This window comes from Argiope bruennichi, chromosome 6 (assembly GCF_947563725.1).
Source record: "Argiope bruennichi chromosome 6, qqArgBrue1.1, whole genome shotgun sequence".
Classification (NCBI taxonomy): Eukaryota; Metazoa; Arthropoda; class Arachnida; order Araneae; family Araneidae; genus Argiope; species Argiope bruennichi.
In genome coordinates, this window is record NC_079156.1 from 95,746,017 (window position 1) to 95,764,552 (window position 18,536).

General features: G+C 27.9%; 1 protein-coding gene across 1 annotated transcript in view; it reads left to right on the top strand.

The window, feature by feature from the left end:
- LOC129971128 (thyrotropin-releasing hormone receptor-like) overlaps positions 1 to 18,251 on the top strand; it is a 453,265-nt gene extending 435,014 nt beyond the window's left edge. The window contains exon 4 of the mRNA XM_056084621.1: positions 17,392 to 18,251. Coding sequence (XP_055940596.1) covers positions 17,392 to 17,468 — 77 coding nt within the window. The 3' untranslated portion in view covers positions 17,469 to 18,251. The remainder of the gene's footprint in view (positions 1 to 17,391) is intronic.
- Positions 18,252 to 18,536: the final 285 nt, after the last annotated feature.

Genomic DNA, 18,536 nt, shown 5'->3' on the forward strand with positions numbered 1-18,536 from the left:
ACCTTGACTAACTTGTGTATCAATAAATGATTTCGCATATGTTCATTTGAAAATTATAACTCTATAAATAGCAGTGTGTTGACGTTTGAACTAATGAAACATTTCTTTCTGTTTTTAAATTGTTCCAAAGATAATTTATATATCAATAGTCCTGCACTTACGCTGCTTAAATTATAAAACAGTTCACCCTAAGCTAAAATGTATCATATTTTAAATAGCTATTTGAATGAAAAAATTTTATTAAACAAAACATACGTCGGTGGCAGCTGCATTGTTCCACTCTTATAAAAAGGAAAACAAACTGGAGCCATTAAATGTAAAAATATGAACAAACTGCCAGTAATGATGCTATTAAAATACTTTTAACTTTATTCTTTTTCTGAACACTAATGGATTGTTTTCCGTGCTTTTTTCATACCATGCAATTAATCATCAACAACTGATATTATAGAATTTCTACAAAGAAACGTTTGGCTTACGTTTTAAATAAATTAATCATTGAATAAAACTGGTGACTGCAATTTTACAAATTTTTCTATTAACTTTAAATCTATTGTTTTAGACAATACAGTATCCAAGTGAAATACCGAAATTTTTTATTTCGAGAATTTAAAAATATTGACATTTAGTTGTAAAATACTTTGCAAAATAATGATTCAAAGAAACATTATTTTCATAATCCAGTCCAAGTTATTTTCATATTTCTATTAGAGCATAGCATTATTATTCTAAGAGCTATAAGCTACACAATTCATTGAAATGCTTAGTGGCATATTAAAGTTCGGAGTGCTTAATGGTATAGGAAAGTTAGAAATGTTTAGTGGTATAGTAAATTCCTCTAGTGCCAATATCAGAATGAAAGTATGGAGACAATATGTAAGTACTGCTAAGATTGTACGCTGTTTTTAAGACGAATATGACGAGGAAAACATAATAATAATACTATGCTCTAATATTTCTTCTATTGATTATACTTGCTATGTAACAGATGAAAAGTGAAGTCGAAGAATTCTTATCTTCTCTCAGATGCCACTTACAATCTCTACGCCTCTGAAATAGTGTAATACGATGCCCTTTATTGCAGTTTAATTGAATTTTCCTTTTTATTGACCATTGCACTATGAAACGCAGCAATTGGAATCAAAGGGGTATGCAAACCTCTAGAGTCATGGAGTGTTATTTCATTTTGACACTATCTAAAGTTAAGGAGTAAAAGAATAATACTAAGAACAAAGAGCTATTTACATTTGGTGAGAAAAACATGAACTGAGGGAGCGAAAAATCATATCTTCCATATACCATTTCTAAGGTATTGAAATTGGGACTTCTCTGCTGCCATTTCTTTGAATTATTCTTAGAGTTATTGGAAGATTCATCCTTTCCTGCATTGCACTCTGTAACATAGTGACAGAAGACAATAGAGGTATATATTTCCAGGCAGTCATGGGGATAAAATTTTAGTTCATTTTTGACATTCTAAAGAAGTTATTGTGAAAAAGAATAAAACTAAGAATAGATAACTATTTACATTTATTGAGAAGAACAGGGACTAGTGGAGTAAAAAAAATCATATCTGCCTGGAACAATTTACACTCCTTAAGCCACGAAATCGTGACTTTCTTCTCTGCCATTTCGTTGAGTTATTCTTAGAGTAATTGGGGATTTATCCTTTCTGCATTACACTCTGTAACATAGTGACAGAAGACAATAGAGGTATATACTTACAGGCAGTCATGGGGATAAAATGTTAGTTGATTTTTGACATTCTCTAAAGTTAATGTGGAAAAGAAAAATACTAAAATCAAAGAACTTTTTATATTTATTTTAAAGAGCATGGATTAGGGGAGTGAAAATGTCATATATAACGAAAACAATTTACCATTCCTAAGCAATAAAATTGGGACTCTCTCTCTACTGCCATTTCCATGAGTTATTCTTTGAGCTATTGGGAATTAATTATTTCTGCATTGTATTCGGTAGAATAGTGGCAGAAGACGATAGATTTATATATGGCCCAGCACCGTATGGGGATAAAATGTTAGTTCATTTTTGTCACTCTTTAAAGCCAGGAAGCGAAAGAGTAGTATCATAACGTGGATCCCGCGTATACTTGGCAAACACTTCATAACGATTGAACGGTGAAAGCATCGCCGTTGCCTTTAATCGCCATTAATCTTTGCTACATTTTTTTGCATTTATTTCTATAAAATCTCATTGATATTAACAAAAAATATCCCCTGAAGTAAATCTCTTAAGAATAAGATATAATCATTATATCAAAGGAAAAAAAAATCAACCCAGCAAATGTTTAGAATATAATGTTCTAGAAGGAGTTTTAATAAAAAAATTTGGTGCTTTTAAATGTCTACTTATTTTTTACTATCATATTGAGTTTACTGAAATAAAATAGCTTTTATTTTATTTCAAACAATTTTGATAATAATACAATTTAGTCAAAAGCTTTTCAAATACTTTTTCAGAGATATTCCTTCTATTTTTACATAAAATCTTTTCAAATATTATTAAATGACAACTGAAAACTCAGTATCCAATTAGAATCAAGAGGTCTTATTGTTCAGTAATCCAAAGAAAAGAGAGTTCTAAAACATTTTACCATGGAATCTGTTTTTCGCTTCAATCTTTTCAGAAATCTATTTTATCTAAAACCTTTTTAAGATCTTTGGTTCTTCCATTTGCAATATGAATGAAAAGTAACGATCGAATTAGATGCTTATTTTCTGTGTTTTTTCCAAAACTTTGCGCAATATTCGATGTGGTTGAATTTTGAAAATTAAATAAAATTTGTATTTGATTGATTCAAATAAACATTTTAATTTACTTTTTAATATAAAATTTTTAACATGAATTTTGAAATATTGTAATTTTTTTCATGAAATAAAACTATTGGTTGTTGGGAATAAATTCTTCATGTTACATGATATTATATATATGAAATTGTTTGCAAAATATACTGAAAATATTACTATATATATATATATATATATATATACAGGTTAAAATTGAGTTATTACTATTTTAAATAATCCTTATTTTTATAAAACATTTTAGATGAAACTTAGTTTTTACAATTTTCTCAGCTACCTTCGAAGCACCTTAAATAATATTTAAATCGGCATTTGGTTTAAAACCTAAACAGTTATAAACTTTGAGTTGTTTTTACTTGGCTCCATTCAACCAATTATTTTTTTAGAATTGTGTAATTGTTAGATTTTAGACTTCTGTTTTAATCCTTCATTTTGATTTTTGATAATTTAATGTTTTCTTGGATGACGCATCATTAATTATTTAATTTAACTTAATTTGGCTTCTAATTTATATTTAAAGCTAAATTTTAGAAACTTTTATGACTTCGTAGAGAGTTTTTATTTTATCTCCTTTAGCATAATTTGTTAAATTTTATCTGATTTCAAGTAAAATTGTGCTTAATTTTTTACATATCTTAATTTTATTTTAATTTGGGCTGATAAATTTTTTCACTCATTGTGATAGAATTCAGTTTCGTGTGAGCATTACATGCACGAGATGATCAGAAGGCGTTTCATTTTATATACTTTTCCTATCTGAAATGTTATGAGCGGTATGCCAGATACTCAGTATCTCATGATGTCATATAATAAAGCTTAATAACACACCAGGGAACAATATCGAAAACAAGGATGGGCAGCTAATGTATAGGCAACTCCATTCTCAGCACATCCTAAGGCGTATGCGCAGATAATGTATTGATTCTTCGTTTGAATGATCATATGATTCTGAATAGCCTGTCTGTATATGATTCGATGCTACTGAACAAATTCTGCTGGTAAAATCTTAATAAATATTGTAGCAATCAACCATTCAAATTGCACAACATATATAAAACACAAAGGGGATATATTTTTAAATTTAACTTAGTTTACTTGTTCTCTAATTACTACTGCTAATTAAAAGTAATAAAATTAAATTTCAATTCACTATTATTCATATTTAAACAATGCAAAGGAAATTGTGAGATTTCTGGGGTGATAACTGCAGCCTAGTAATAAAATGTTTAATTTTAGTTTCGAAATTTCAGGTGTGATCACTGCAGGCCTGTAAAAAAAATGTTTGGTTTCAGTCTCGAACTGCTAAGTGTGATCACCGCCGCCCAGTAAGAAAAGGTCTTATTTCTGTCTCGAAATTTCAGGTGTGATCACTGGTGCCCAGCGAGAAAATATTTGTTTTCAATCTCAGAATTCCACATGAAGATCACACTAAAATCTAGAGATGCATAATCCACGATTTTTTGAATAACAAATAATATTGCTATTGTTATTTTTAAATATGCGTTCCAAATATCTGTATTTCAATCATATTATTAATTAAAAATTATTACTTAATATTAAATATAAAATTTATTAATTGTAATTAATACTTAATTTACTAATTTAAGTAACGTGTGATTGAATTAATTTATCTGTTTCAGCTTACTTCTTAATTTTTTTCTTTCTCAAAACTATTTATTTAATTTATTTATTAGAGTGAACCATTTTCTGGAAAAGGTGAGTTAAAAATATATGTCATTTCTTTAAAATGTTTACTTTACTCCTATATTCTACCAATAGATGGCGCCAGCAGTAAACAGAATACATGTAATCAAAGTCAATCATGTCACGAGCAATTAAAAATGATCTGTATAGAATAGTGCATCATCAAATACGAATATCGGTCATTCCCGTAAAGTGGAACGGTGACTTCGCACTTTCCAGTGAAGCCTCGCACTTTCCGGTGAAATCACCGCTCCGATAAATTTCAGTGATATGCAATTCAATGATACGATACGATAATTCCAATAGCCGGTCCGTTCACTTTTCAATCCAATCACAGATTTCTTTCGAGAGCTTCCATTGGACAGATCGTATCGATAGTTAATTTCCAGTGAAGTCACCGCTCCGGCAAATTTCAGTGATATTGTATCGATTGTTACTTTCTATCGTGATCCAAAACCTGTAATCGAAATATCATCAGTAAGATCGTATCAAGGATTTGAATCACACCCCTCTTTGAAAAGTATTGATCACTTGTATTTGTGACTTTTTTGTTATTGGTTACGTAATAACCGCTCTTAAAATATTCGTCATCCCTACTAAAATCTCTTATGGACGAGAAACTGTCCCAATCTATATCTGAATGGAAATGCGGGGAAAGGATAATTGAATCGATATTTTCTATCGCTTATTACTCAGATATAATAAACGGAATAAAAGATAATGTGAATATTGCATACAATATCTGATATCTACAATATCTATATAATACAATATCTTCAATATCTGATATAGATATCATTGTAATGTCTTTATAAACCACTGAATTTTTAAACTTTCATTCAACTCCTCCTTAATTTCATTTTAACTCCTTAAATTAAGCGTAGAATTTTGATTTTTAAAATAAACGAAGTTTATGATTGGAATACATAATTTTTTGTAGCCGGGTCTAAATTAATTAAGATTAAATTCAAAATTTACAATTTGTACTTGAAGCCTTGCTATCACAAGATATTGTACGATATATCCACGATATTGTTCGATATTCGGAATGAATGAAAATATCATGAAGAGACCTTAAAATGTTGTTGGGCATTTTGTGTTAATAGTGAGCCCACATTTAACAAAAACAACACACTTTACAACTAAATTGTAATCGTTACTTAAACTGTATATCCGAATATTATAGAATAAAAGAAGGTTGGATTTCAACTCTAAATGTCTGATCATCTAATTTCACAACATTCCCAAAATGCATTCTACTGTGTGTGTCATAACATCGAGAAGAAGGAAATCTAATTTAAAAAGACAAGCTTAAGTTTCTTTCATATAAAAACGAAGTAAAGTGTAGCAAAGATCTCTAACCAATAAAAGGGAAAAAAAACTAAAATACACTTGGACAACTTTTAAACTTCTCGTTTTTGAACTTTATACAAAAGCCCAAAATGAAAAGTAACAAAAACTCAATTTCCTCATTCCTTTTAAAGTTTTAGATACTTCTAGCTCGAGACACCGATTCATTTTAAAGACATTCTACGAATGAAAGGGTAAATGTTCTTGCACAAGAAGCAAAATCTTATTTTTTAAAAATACTTTGAAATTGCATGTATTGAAATTCTACAATTATGTTGCATCTTATTTATGACAAAAACCACAAATTTATTTTGCTATAAAAGATAAAGAATTTTGTTAAAGATATATATAATTGTCACACCTAAAATTAGTTAATTTTATTAAATTTAAATCTGTCATTGAAACTACTTTTATAAAACTCCCATAAAATTTAATAATTTGTAATAAAATAATTACAATCAGCATGTTTATTTTACAATAAAAGGTGCATTACACTTTATTAACATATGTTTCTATTTTTCACTCAAGGATTTACATACAATACTATATAAGGGTGGCAACAAAGTAAATATTATATTTTAAAAAAGCACGTTTTAACAAATTTAAATTAAATGAATTCCATGAATTTAAATTAAACGAATTAATGAATGAATTTAAAATAATGAAAGTTTGAAGGCGATATTAAAAAAACAATGATATCTATATACAAATATCTATATGATGTATTTTTTACGGCTTTTTTTGCAGATTTTTCTTTAAAATATATCTTATTCTTGGTATCCTCAAAAACTAAAGTAAATCAACCGCTCCGATATTGCAATTTCATCTTTTAAAATTTTCCTACATGTTTCTTTTTATTTTTTTATAAAACTTCTTTCTATTAAAACTACAACCCTGTTCTTCTATTCTTCAAAGTATGATTATTGCACTATTTATTTTGTGGATGTCATAAAGCATTTTTTATAGTTGTAAACAGAAAGTTACAGGAAACGATTTAGTGGAGTAGATACCTCTATAAAGGAGAATCTTTATTTAATACAAGCCGCCTTTGGCGACCAGCCGGTTAGCCAATCTTAATGTTCGTTAAAATTTTAATAATTAAATATTTTACGCAATTCCAACTTTAATAGATTCTTCATCAAAATATTTTAAAACTTCAAATTTTGATAGTCATATAATTCACTCATAATATTACAAAGGCCTTCAGTCATAACGTAATATGTATCTCTCTAATTTTCTGTTAGCTCTCGTAGAATCTGTGCTTTAAATTAAAGTGGAAAGAATTAATCTGCAATTAATATAATAATATTTTTTACTGAAACAAAGCATTTTTTATAATATGATTACTGATAACAGAGTCACTGAGCGTTTAAACTTTATGGGCACTAAAGAATATCTTTCTTAATTTATGTAATATCTCAAGAATTTGTCAACAAAATTTTCTCAGATTCATCATGAACAGATCGATTAATTAACAATGTTTAATTTTAAATGCATCAAACACTAAGAAAATAAAATGAATAGTTTAAAATAATCGGCCGAAAACAGGTTTAAAAAAAGTACTTAAAATTATAAGCATATACAAAAAATATATACCTAACATAATTACAATTTAATTACAAAAGCATGCAACTAACCTAAAAATAATTTAAATCATCCGTTGATAGTGGTTGTCATGTCAACAATCAGAACACAATACGCATGCGTGAATTTTCAACGCCAGTTACGGTAACGCAAATGCTTGAATTTTTCTACGCCAGTTGGAGTAACGCTATGCAGATTAGAAATTTTTAATTTCCTTTATTCTGTGTTATTTTAATTCAAAAGTACTTCAGAATGAATCTGAAAGATGGATTAATTAACAATGTTTAATTTTAAATGCATAAAACATTAAGAAAATAAACAGAATCATTTGAAATAATGGGCCGAAAAATGTTAACCCTAGCCTCATTATTGTTAGGGGGGAAAAAAAACTGAAGCCTTACTCATTTGGCGATGGGGAAAATGGAAGATTTTTTGGCGGGAAAGTTAGTTTTTGATTAATAATTAAAATTCTAATTAAAAATTCAAAAAAGGGACCCCAGGTGCACATTTCCGACCTCTAAGGTAGACATGTACCAAATTTGGTAGCTGTAGGTCAAATGACCTGGCCTGTAGAGCGCCAACACACACACACACACACACACACTGAGCTTTATTTATAAGTATAGATATCTGACAGTGGAATTAAGATAACTGTTATTAAGTAGAATTAAGTGTTTCTTTTCCTTTTTAACAGAAATCTACTACCTATTTGCTACTATTCCTCTTTAAATTATGAAGAAATTAAATTGAAATCTTTATTAACTTTGATGCTATATGAGAAGTAGATATTTTTTTATATATATGCTATATTAGGTTTTCCTTTGTGTTGAAAGTAATAAAATATTTTCTTGAAACCCCAGCATTAAAAAAAAAAAAATCAAAATATTTCAAAACTAAAATTTGAAACTAAATTCAAAATATTTACAGCAAAGAAAAGTGTGAAAAGCGCATTTTGATAGCCTTTTTATCCAAATCTTATAAGTATTCATGGCACGACCGGAGTTAACCCTCTGCTTGGCGCAATTTTCAAAAATCGCCAACTCGTCAACAACAGTCTTGCGCCGTGTTTTGCGAAATGTTCAAAAGCGAGGGAGCAGATGTCCAATCATAGCGCATAATAAAGGCGAAAGATAATAGGTTTGCCAGTCTGGAGATTGCCAGCTTTGGCGCGTTATCGCAACTTGGCGAAGTAGGGGGTTTAACTCTGGTTCACCCGTATTCACAGCTTTAAATACGGGTACATTAAATTCTATTTCGTTCATTCAACTCCCAGGTTATCCAGCTCTTACAACATTAATCCTAAAACTACGTTTACAGTGGTATCTGTTGGGCTAACGCTTATAATTTAAAGGTGCAGAAAACTGTTTCGATGTTAAAGAGTTAAATGACCTTCCTTAAGCAGAGTGCATCAACAAATGCTAGGGCAGAAAACACACAGAAATGGTGGCATTGGAATGTTAATTGCCTAATTAACTCAGCCAATTAAGTATTTAATTATCAGCAATTAACTTACATTAAATCTCACTTAAGAAAAGTAGAAGCTACTGTATTTTAACAAAGGAAGGTGAATGAATGTCAGAGAAATTTTTAAATAGTGAATATGTAAAGTCTGTCTGTTGAAGAAAAAAATGATTCCATTTATTTAAAATTATTGCAGTATGTTATTTTAAAAATTATTGCAGTATGTTATTTTAAAATTTATTGCAGTATGTTATCTAGCTATATTTTTTTGTATTTTATAATTTAACATGTCAGGCATTTTTAACTAGATGGTCTCTCATATAGACGGTACAGTAAATTCCACATTTTTATCATTATAGGAATCTACTGCAAGAATTATGATTCCGAGAATAACTAGCGTGAATACTTTCCCCCAAACTTTCTCGCATACTCATTAAAGATGCTGCTCCCTAGAACGCCTTGCATAACATTGGCATACGATAGTTACAAAATATTAACCTTTGACGGGAATTTAGCATTTTTACTGAATCTTTTCTTGGCGGGATATTTTTTTTATCCTTTTCATTCAAAAATAGTATCCGAAAAACTGGGATTTTGTGTCATGCGTTTTTCCCTACCGATTGAAACAAAAAAAAATGGCACAGAATTATTATTCTAGTAAAAAAAATACCATACCTAATTAGATATGTTTTTGTCATTGCTTTTATGAATTATCACGTTTGCATGCTTCTTACAGCACAGACCGACAGACAGTGAAAACTTGTCGGGCTTTTTTTCTCAAATTTAGGCAGGTGCCTACTCTATAAATGTTAAATGTTAAGAATTCTATGCATTTTGCTCAGTACGTTTTGTATATGTCGTGTTAATTCATATTCGAACAGCCGGGCAAACGAACTTTTACTCAAAATTTGATTGCAAATTTGGTATAAAGACCATATACTAAATTTCATCCGTTCAGGTCAAAGCAAATTTTTAGCTACATTTATTACAGACAGACAGATATTTTACAAAAATGTTTTTGTTTTCGAACTCAGGGTGGTCTAGAACGTGGAGATTCGTTCAAATCTAGAGTTCGAATGTTTGACAATTATTATATTTTCTCTATATTACGTATACGAGAAAGTAATAAAAAAATTGGAAAAATAATTCGGCCCTAAAAGTGCACATTATATATTTCGATAATGGATAACTAAATTGATATCATATTGGCACTTGGATTAATATACAAAAGTTAGATTAAATATAACTCAAAAAATAATTAGCAAACATTTTTCAATCTATAGATATTATATTGCTGATATATTTTATTTTTTTAAATATATGTTACATCGGAATTGCTTATGGATGAAACACGGTTTACTTTCATGGAAAAGGAAATTTTGTTCAAGAAGAAAGTTGAAGTTTATATAAGAATGAAAAAGCAAACTATTTCTCGGGAAATTTTCAATCAAGTAAAAATAGAATGGAACTATAGATTGTTCAGAAATTCTTTTCATTTTTTATTTTTTATTTTTAAGCGTATTGTTGAACAGATTTTGAAAGATTGCTTTTTGGAAAATATAACTCGAAAACTTTCATCTGAGAAAATCTTTCACTTCAATCTATAAAATAAATTTCAAATAGATTCTTTCATTTTCAAAAGAAAGAAAAAAATTGTAAATACATCTAGAAAGTACTTAAATAAAAAAAAACTATGATCTATTATTATTATACTAAAAAAAATTATCTTATTTATTTTCTCGTTTTAATATTTAAACTTAGATAAATTATCATAAATATCGTGGAATAATTTTTTCTCAAATTCCCTACCATGTACTGCAGTTGAAATAGAATTAATTTGTAACCATTTTAACCAATTAGTCCGACAATAAATTTCTGAAAATATTAAAAGAGTATATTTTCATCAATAATATTAAAATACAAAAAAGAATTGGAAATTCTAGAACACCAGAAATTCAGCAAAGAATCCCTTACACTATCTCATATTCAATTTAAAAGCGTACAAAATTGCACATCATTCATTTCTACTTTATCATAAATAAAAGTGTACAAAAATGCACATCACTCATTTCTACTTTGTCATAAATAAGAGTGTACAAAAATGCACATCATTCATTTCTACTTTCGCATAAATAAAAGTATACAAAAAGGCACATTATCCATTGCTACTTTCTCATAAATAAGAGTGTACAAAAATGCACATCATTAATTTCTGCTTTCTCATAAATAAGAGTGTACAAAAATGCACATCGCTAATTTCTACTATCTTATAAATAAAAGTGTACAAAAATGCACATCAGTAATTTTTACTTTCTCATATATAAAAGTGTACAAAAAGGCACATTATCCACTTCCACTTTCTGATAAATAAAAGCGTACAAAAATGCACACCATTCATTTCTACATTCTAATTCGTAAAGCATACAAGGAAGAAATGTGACCTTCAAAAATTCCACCTCTAAAATTTAACAAGCGTCAATCCCTCACCCTCGAATAAACATACATTTTTTTGAGTTATGCATATGTATGTGAATTGGAAAACTAAAGCGCACAGGGCTAGAGCGTTGGAAATTGACATATAGTCTTACAAAAATGTTAGGGGATTTCTATCAATATTAGAGGAGAATACTTCAATTCAGAGGAAGTCTATTCGAGAACAGGATAACTATAAAATGTAGATTTAGATTAATAAAATTTAATATGTTGCTCTAACATCTAAATTTTGAGTATTTCGTCAACAGGATGACCGTTTGTCAATCTGTGCACTCCCTGTCATTTAAACATGGTTATTCAGACTCAAAAAACTTAAATAAATTAAACTATTTCTATATAAAATTTTGTATAGAACTATTTTACTGAAAACGCATTGGGCCAGAGTAATAAAAATTAACATGTTTTATCAAAAACTTTGGAGATTTTTATCAAAATTTGAGAACAGACTTCCGTTTAGAGGAAGTCTGCTCGTTCGAATGCATGATAATTATAAAATATAAATTTAGATCAAAAACATTCAATACACTTTTCTAACATCTAAATGTTGAGCTTAAATTTCGTCAACAGGGTGACCATCTCTCAGTTTCTGCATTCCCAATCATTTAAACGTAGTATTTCAAACACAGAATAACTTAGAAACATTAAAATATGTAGTTTTATATCAAATTTTGTCTGATGTCGATAAAAAATGTACCAAAATTCATACCTGGTATCTTTCATTATTTTATGAAAGAGAAATTGGTGTTGTGTGGGACACAAAAAATAAAAATCTGAGTACTTGAGGTATTTACGGTCTCTCTCAAGATCCTGAATTTTCATACAGGTGAAAGGATTGATAATTTCTTTATTACAAAACATGGTAAACAGAGCCTGTAGGTAAGAATTACAGAACCTTATTATCGAACGAATAGGCAAGATCAATCTTTACTTATTTTATCTGACCTTCTGATTTTGGCTCTTTACTTATTTAATCTGACCTTCTGATTTTGGCTCTTTACTTATTTTATCTGACCTTCTGATTTTGGCTCTTTACTTATTTTATCTGACCTTCTGATTTTGGCTCTTTACTTATTTTATCTGACCTTCTGATTTTGGCTCTTTACTTATTTTATATGACCTTCTGATTTTGGCTCTTTACTTATTTAATCTGACCAGTTTAAGACTTTATATCTTTTGACATCATCGAAACATATAGAATGATATCAAATGATATCGGATTCTGAGCAAAGAATGTCAGAAAATATGCAGACCCTTTTCTTTTCTCAAGCACGTATAAAACTTGAAATGATATCAAAAACTAATTACGTAATTAAAAAATATCCTTAATAGAATTTTGGTTTCGTTGCATAGCTCAAAAATAATCAGAATTTGTACAAACTTACATCTTAAATATCAAATAATTTGAAAAATTACTTTTCCTTTTTTTTGAAAAATTTTCCTTTTTTGTTTCTATAATAAGTCTTTGCTTCAGAAAAAAAATGTCTAGAAACATGTGTGTCCATGTTTTCTCAGGTGAAATTTGAAATGATATCAACAAACTAATATTAATTAAAAAAATCCCTAATAGTCTCAAAATTTTAATTTGTTTCAATAGCTCAAAAATAATTAGAATTTATGCAATAAATTTATTTACATGTTCAATACCAAATAATTTGAAAAATTATTAATTTTTTTTTAAAAAAATGTGATAAATATTAGGTAAATAAATTTTTTAATCATTGTTTCTAATCGTACGTCTGTGCTCTGGAATTTTCAATTAAATTTGTAGCACGTTTGCGAAATTTATTATGATTAAAATTTCTTGCAGGAAAGTTGATACTTGTAAAAGATATACAGAAGAAAAACAGTTTATTTAGGAGAAAATGTAAAGAAAGTTTGCTACTTTTTTGAAATATCAGACGTCGTAAATTGTCTAGATAAATGCCCTTGTTGTTGGGTTTTCAGGACTTTATGGGGAAACTTGTTTCACAGTTGTGTTTTATCTCTTACACTTTAATTCATTCCATTACATTTCATGAATTAATTACATTTTTTTTTAATTTAAAACTTTGTGCAAGGAATTTTTCTTAAGGTATGTGGCTACGTTCAGGAGGAAGTTTTTGAAAAATTACCGAAAAAGCTATGGTTTTTTTAAATTATTATTTACATTAAAAAATTTAAAAGAAATAATCTAGGAAACCAAAATAGAAAAGTTAAGTGACAATAGTTTTTTAAAAAAATTGAAAGAAAAGGGCATTTTTTTTTTGGAAAAAAGAGGTACAAAGGAAAATTCTTCTAATTTAGAGGTTTATTAAATGATTTACTTAAAGTTTACCAGATAATTTAAGAAATATATCTAGCTTCTGAATTAAAGAAATTAAGCAGTGTTTCTAACCGTTCCTAAAATACTGAGATTCAACTGATCAAAAACACGAAATTTTCAATTTCTTTTCACATTACAAAGAATTAAAAGAATTATAAATATTTCTAAGTAAATGTATTACTTATTCTATAGTTTGAGATCTGCAGAACCTATTGAGAAATTATTATATAAATTTGAACAAAAATATGCATTAGAATATAATTTATGAAGTTGTTCGTAAGACAATTCTATCACATTATATATTTGAGAAAATAGCATCTAAAAATGTAAAGAAACATTATAGTGAATGTAAAAGCAAACATATAAACCAGTACAACTTCCCAAAACAGTAGACTGAGAAACAAAACTCTAATGGTTTTATCAAAAATCTGTTCAAACATTAAGAATATTACATTTAAAAAAATCCAAATTTCGTGAAAACTTGACTTTTTAATGTTATCACTTAATTTAAATGTTTGATACTATCATGGCATTTTTTTTAATTTTCTGCCAAAGACGGGCAAAATATCAAAATGCCTAACAAAAATGAAGATTTTGAAAAAATAATTTTTTTAGATATAATCATGATTTTAGCATATATTTTAATTCGTATGAAATATGAAGCTTTTCATTGGTCGACACAAAAAGTAAGACATTTGTTTAATATTCACTCTTCCATTCTCATTTTTCGTCATCAATCAAAACATTAAACAAATTCTTCCTTACATACAGTTATTATTTATTGAAATCTGCTTGGAATTTTTCACCAATTCATGTCAAGTGAACTTTTAAAACTTCTCTTAAAGAAAATATTTTTAGTACTTCTTATTTTAAAGCTCTGGAAGTAAGGCACAAACCCACGCTTTCCGAACTCTTTCAGATTTATTTATTTTTTCCAGCTATAGAAACGTTTTTATAGGATATATTTTTGTAGCGTTCCCAAACTTTATATAAAAGTTGCAACAAAAATCAAGTTTTCCAGTACAAATTGAAGAACAGTCTTGTCATTTTTATCGGTATAAATAAAATCAACTTGATAAAGATTGAGAATGCTCACATTCTTGTAGAATTTAAAATATATAGTAAAGATTTGATTCTGATATAAATGTTGAAACAATATATAATTAAATAAAAGATTTAAAAAAATAATTTTGGATTCCAAACATCGGAGCAGAGAGTAATTTATCTTATTCTCTATTAAATAATTCTGTCCTAAAGTTCTAAGTTTTATTTTATTATAATATAATTATTTTTGCTTATAATATAATTTATAATATAATTATTTATACTTTTTGGCCCATTCTTGTAACATTTGAATCAAAAGGCAGAATTGTAGTTTTTATATAAATTTTTACATCTGTATCATTTTAAATAATAAATCTGGTTGAATTTACTTACAAAATTCTAGTTTATTATAAATTTTATTAATTTTAATTCAGCTTATATAAGAAAGACTTACAAATATTTTTCATTTAGCTTTTTGCTAAACATAAAAAAAAACATTGTTATATTTGTATTTTACTAAGCATGGTAAATATCAGTTATATTTGTATTTTGTTAAATATGGAAAATATCAGTTATATTTGTATTTTCATTCTTCTATTATAAAACATTTCCGAAGAAAATTTTAAAAAAACAATATCTGACAAATGCTTAAGTATTGGTACTGAGGTTTTGCCATTCGCATTGAGTATGACATAAATAATTAACATAAAAATAATAAATAATTAACATTTGTAATAATTAACATAAAAAATTAAATTTAACAAATTAATTTTCACAATATGAAAAAAGTTTGGACGTACTGGCTCCCGCGAATACAATTGACTACATTAAATATATGTAAAATAATAAAAATATTGACGTAACAATTCATGCCAATTTCTTTTTTAAAACCACTCTTAAAAATATTTTTTTTTAATGTGAAAAACGTTATGTTCTAATGAGGCCGAAAACAATGGCGACCGTATGCTATTAAAAAATAATTGCTCGGCTAATCTACATTCAAATTGCAAGTGTGTGTCTTTTGTAAAAAAAATAATCTTATTTTCTGATTCGTTTAATAAACTACTGAGATAATAAGCTTAATCTTTGATTTTTAACTTTCGAAAATGGAATGGTATCAAATATTTTATGAAACAAAGAAAATGGTTTGGATTTCATTGCAAAAAAAAAAATTACATTATGAAAAAATATCTTTGAAAATTGTCAAATATCAGAAAAAAATGACAGTTAGTATGATGTCATTAAAAATGTAATTTTAAGAATTTTACAAAGACGGTAATTATTTTGTACTTTTCGTTTAATATATTCAATATTACTATCTCGTTGGTTCCGCATTTGTTGTTTTCAGGGGTGGTATTGAATCCGAGCACTTTCAATTCAGAATTCGTGATGAATGCACAGTTTTTGTAGCTGAACTCTTATGCTTAAACTTCGCCATCAAATGGATCGCTGAACAAAATAGTGTAATTTCAGATTATCTTATTTGTACCGATTCTCTATCATCCTAGGATTCTCTGAAGTGTATTTCTTCGTCTAAGAACATAATCGTTGAAATCCAAAAGCAAATTAAAAGCCGGAAAGATAAAAATATCTCAATAGTTTTTGCATTTGTTCGTGGACACACGGGCATTTATGGAAATGAGCGGGCCGATTGGCTTGCTAAAGCTGTCACTAAGCGCAAAATCGACATTGACGTTAATATTCCTAAATCCCTTTACAAGAAGATTACGAGAGAAAAAATGGTAGAGTCTTGGAATCAAGAATACCTCCTTTCAAATAAAGGGAGCTTAACAAAGAAATTTTTTCCATCCATTAATAAGAGACTGTCATGCCATCATTTTTATACTAATTACAAAATAACCCAATTTCTAACTGGTCATGGTAACTTTAAAAGTTATTTGTACAAATTTAATTTATTTCCGTCATCTTCCTGCGATTGTAATATTGGTGGGGAGGAAAATGTTGAACATGTGCTCCTTCTATGTTCCAAGTTTGTCAAAGAAAGACAGATCCTAACACTGGCTCTTAAGCACATGAATTTAAATTGGCCTACAGAGTTTCACCAACTTATTTCCACTAGAAGTGCTTTTGAAAATTTCTGTAAATTTATTGTTGACATATGTAATCCTTCATAACTGTTAAATTTTCTTTTTTTCTTTTTGTAATGTGTTACATACTTACTTCTGTAAGCCCCGTGTGATACTTTGTGGTGCACGGGGGATTCATAAATGTTCAATAAAAAAAATATATTACTATCTCAATATACTTATAGACATTATTGAAAGAAAATTGCAAAATCTTGCTTCATTTTTAATTAAAATCTTTGTTTAAATTTCAAAAGTTATCTTTGTTAAATTTCCATCTACCAGTGTATATTTGTACCAAATTTGGTGTTTTTGTATGAAAGGAGAAATGAATAATCCTCTAGAGTTACCAATGCCCACATATATTTTTCTTGATTATTAGTAAAGACGTCCAGATAAAAAAAAAAAATATCAGTCGTTTGAAGAAAACATGTTAATAAAAATTATTTTTGATTTTTAGATATTAAATAAAGAAAAATGTATTTTAATTTATTGCAATAATATGTACTTTTTACTCGCATTTATATTTTTTTCTATCCTTCAGGACAAAAGGCAAGACCAAACATACCAACAAGGTATACCACAGTGACTACAGCTGTCATGGTGGACGACGCCGTCTGAACGATGATCTCAAATATCTTGCACATGCCCGTATCCCTTGCTTCAAGTGTTGTGAACCCCACATATTTTCTTGTACACAAGTATCGCAAGACCTATTGAAAAGATAGATAATTGGTGTATTGTTGCATGCAAATGTGTGATGATCGATGTTTATATGATATGATGCGTGTTATGTAATTTTTCGATATTTCACGAAGCTGTAAAATGTTTGCTATAAATAACTGAAATTCTCTTATGGAGTTTTAGTTATTTTCTTAATTATATAATTTGAGAATATGTGTCTGTAGGAGGGAATAAAAATAGAAATGTAAACTTTCTTCTTGGACGCTGTTTTTAAAAGTTGAGATAATAATTTCTTTTTAGATTATTTTATTTTTAAATGATTTTATTTTCATCTAAGTGGCCGCAAATGAAAATGAACTTATTAAATGAATTTCAGAAGAACTTTTAGAATAAAAATTATTAGACTTGTGATTTCACTAAGAAAAAATCAGAAAAAGACAATGTTTATTATGTTGGAAATGGTTGAAAAAGAAAGGAATAGATAAATCTATTTTAAATACGTCTACATATTGTGAGCCATTTCTTCGATGCATAAAATAACATTTGCAGAACAATGAAAATTATTTTTATCAAAGAATGTACTTATTATTATTGTAAGAAAAACTATTTATCAATGGTGAATAAACGATCAAAAGAAAAGTATGGAACTGTAAGTAAGATAGCATAGTGTTTAAAAATTAAAATTATATAAAATATTTATTCCAGAAAGGAAATAAAAATTATAATTAAATTTGATAAAAAAATTTAATCTAATTTATTGTCACTATTCTCTAAAATTATATGTAAAGCTAATAAGTGAGAAGAAAAGGGAAAAAAGAAAATAATTTTCTGAAAACAACGTTTACCATTCTCTAATATAACGCTTGATAGGCATTGTCATTTCTACAAATAATATGATTAAAACTATGAGATATTTTCTTTCGGTTTTTCAAAAATTATTCATTTCTGTATTATATTTTCGCTTGCATAGTTATTAAAAGCATTCGATGTACCTGCTGCTGATAT